Source organism: Sinocyclocheilus rhinocerous, unplaced genomic scaffold, assembly GCF_001515625.1.
Source record: "Sinocyclocheilus rhinocerous isolate Xijiao unplaced genomic scaffold, SAMN03320098_v1.1 scaffold1683, whole genome shotgun sequence".
Classification (NCBI taxonomy): Eukaryota; Metazoa; Chordata; class Actinopteri; order Cypriniformes; family Cyprinidae; genus Sinocyclocheilus; species Sinocyclocheilus rhinocerous.
In genome coordinates this window covers 55678-57526 of record NW_015656581.1, presented here as the reverse complement: position 1 = coordinate 57526, position 1849 = coordinate 55678, and the positions used below count along the sequence as shown (strand labels likewise).

Genomic DNA, 1849 nt, shown 5'->3' with positions numbered 1-1849 from the left:
ATTGTATAATGTTTAAACCCACATTTTAGCTGTTAATACATGTGCTCTGAAACACTGAACCTTGTGACTTATGCTGGCAGTGTTAGTTATATCTCATGTATATATTTATTATTTATATGTATTTTATTACGCATATTACATATATACTGTGTATATATATATATATATATATATTAGGGATGCACGCTATTATCGGAACGTTATCAGAATCAGCCGATAAAAGCTTAAAATAAAAATATCGGCATCGGCCCGATATGAAAAATGATGCCGATATGTCTTGCCGATAAGAGGAATATATTAACTCACATGTGCTCAGGGTGTGCTAGCGATTAGATCACGTCAACAATGCGATTTAGATCACGTCAGCATTGTGGCTCATTCTTGAAGCAAAGTTTTGACTGAATGGTGATTGGATTCACTGTTTTGATCGCTGCATTTAAACTGAGAATGCACATACAGAATGACGCGTTTGGTGTATGATAGAGTAAACAGTAATAGCACATGCAGCAGCAGCAGCGGCAGCCTCCCCCGGGTCTTAATGCCCGCTCAGTAAGGAGTTTTAATTCCGTAGGGGGCGCTGTTGCCTACTTCTAATAAAATAAAAGCAAGATACACAAATTGTGTTTCTGATTAAATAAAGCAGTAATTGATGCCATATAATTATTAGTATGTTTTGATTTAAAGGTCAGAAGCTATCTATCCGCCCGCACTCACCCATCAAGTGTTGTCCCGCGCCGCAATCTGCTGCGTCCCGCCCGCGATAGTGCAGGTCTCTACTCGGAAGGTGCCTGTTATAATGTTATGATGGAGGCTCTGGACTCTGAGCATAACTTGTGAACAAACTATAAAATATTTTCTATAAAAACGTTAATGCCCTGGCAGTGGTAAATAGTTTGTTTTATATTTAATTTGATTACATTAATGTTATAAACTGAGATTTACAAGAAATATTTTAACTGCTACTATGTAAATGGAATACTGCTTAATTAATTGTGATTAATCACAGAAAATCATGCAATTAATCGCGATTAAAAAATTTTTGTCGTTGCCCAGCACTAATTAAAATATAACTAGAAAGGTGATTTATATAACTAGATAAAATATAACTAGAAAAGTGTTTAGAAATAAAGTCAGAATATTTTATCTAAAATCTGAAGTACTAATTTTCTAAAGCAATTTTAAAGAGTGGCACTTAACTGAATAATAATAATAATAATAATTCAAATACTCCAAGATTACTAAAAAACTAATACAAAAGACACAAAAAAAAGACCAAAACACACACACACACACAAATCATTGAGTAGGACTAGGACACAAAGAGAACAGTTGAGTTTTTAAAGTATTCAGAAATCTCAAAACATATTTTTCACAGTTCTTGATCAGTAGAACCTGTGCCAAAACTGGCATCTTCAGGGCATGGTTTTAATGACATACACCAAGTTTTGTCTCAATAGAGCATTTAAAAGATAAAATCTCACTTCCTGTTTGACACTGTCAAAGTAGAATTTTTTTTTTTATTGAATATATGAGAACATCAGGTTTTGCATAAAATAATCCAGGAAGATCAAATTTGATGAAGATTAAATGAGCACTGTAGGAGGAGTCTGAAAATGTATATTTTTCAGAAACCTTAAAATTGCAGAGCGTCATTGACATAGGTTAGGCATGTGTGTGCTGGTGTGTGAGAACTCACGGGACGTTTTGGAGGCAAGGACAATGACCCTTGAGCCTGTGATGAGTTGGAAGCCCAAAGCACTGCTGTCATTTTTTTCTGACTTCTCAGAGAAATCTGAAACCCAGAAGCATAGTGTAGTCAAAAGCACCAGTAAAATGGATCCATACCAGC

General features: G+C 35.0%; 1 protein-coding gene across 1 annotated transcript in view; it reads right to left on the bottom strand.

Moving 5' to 3' along the window:
- Nucleotides 1-1849, bottom strand: part of LOC107720170 (protein PTHB1-like) — a 90060-nt gene that overhangs the window by 38622 nt on the left and 49589 nt on the right. The window contains exon 17 of the mRNA XM_016527803.1: nt 1697-1792. Coding sequence (XP_016383289.1) covers nt 1697-1792 — 96 coding nt within the window. The remainder of the gene's footprint in view (nt 1-1696; nt 1793-1849) is intronic.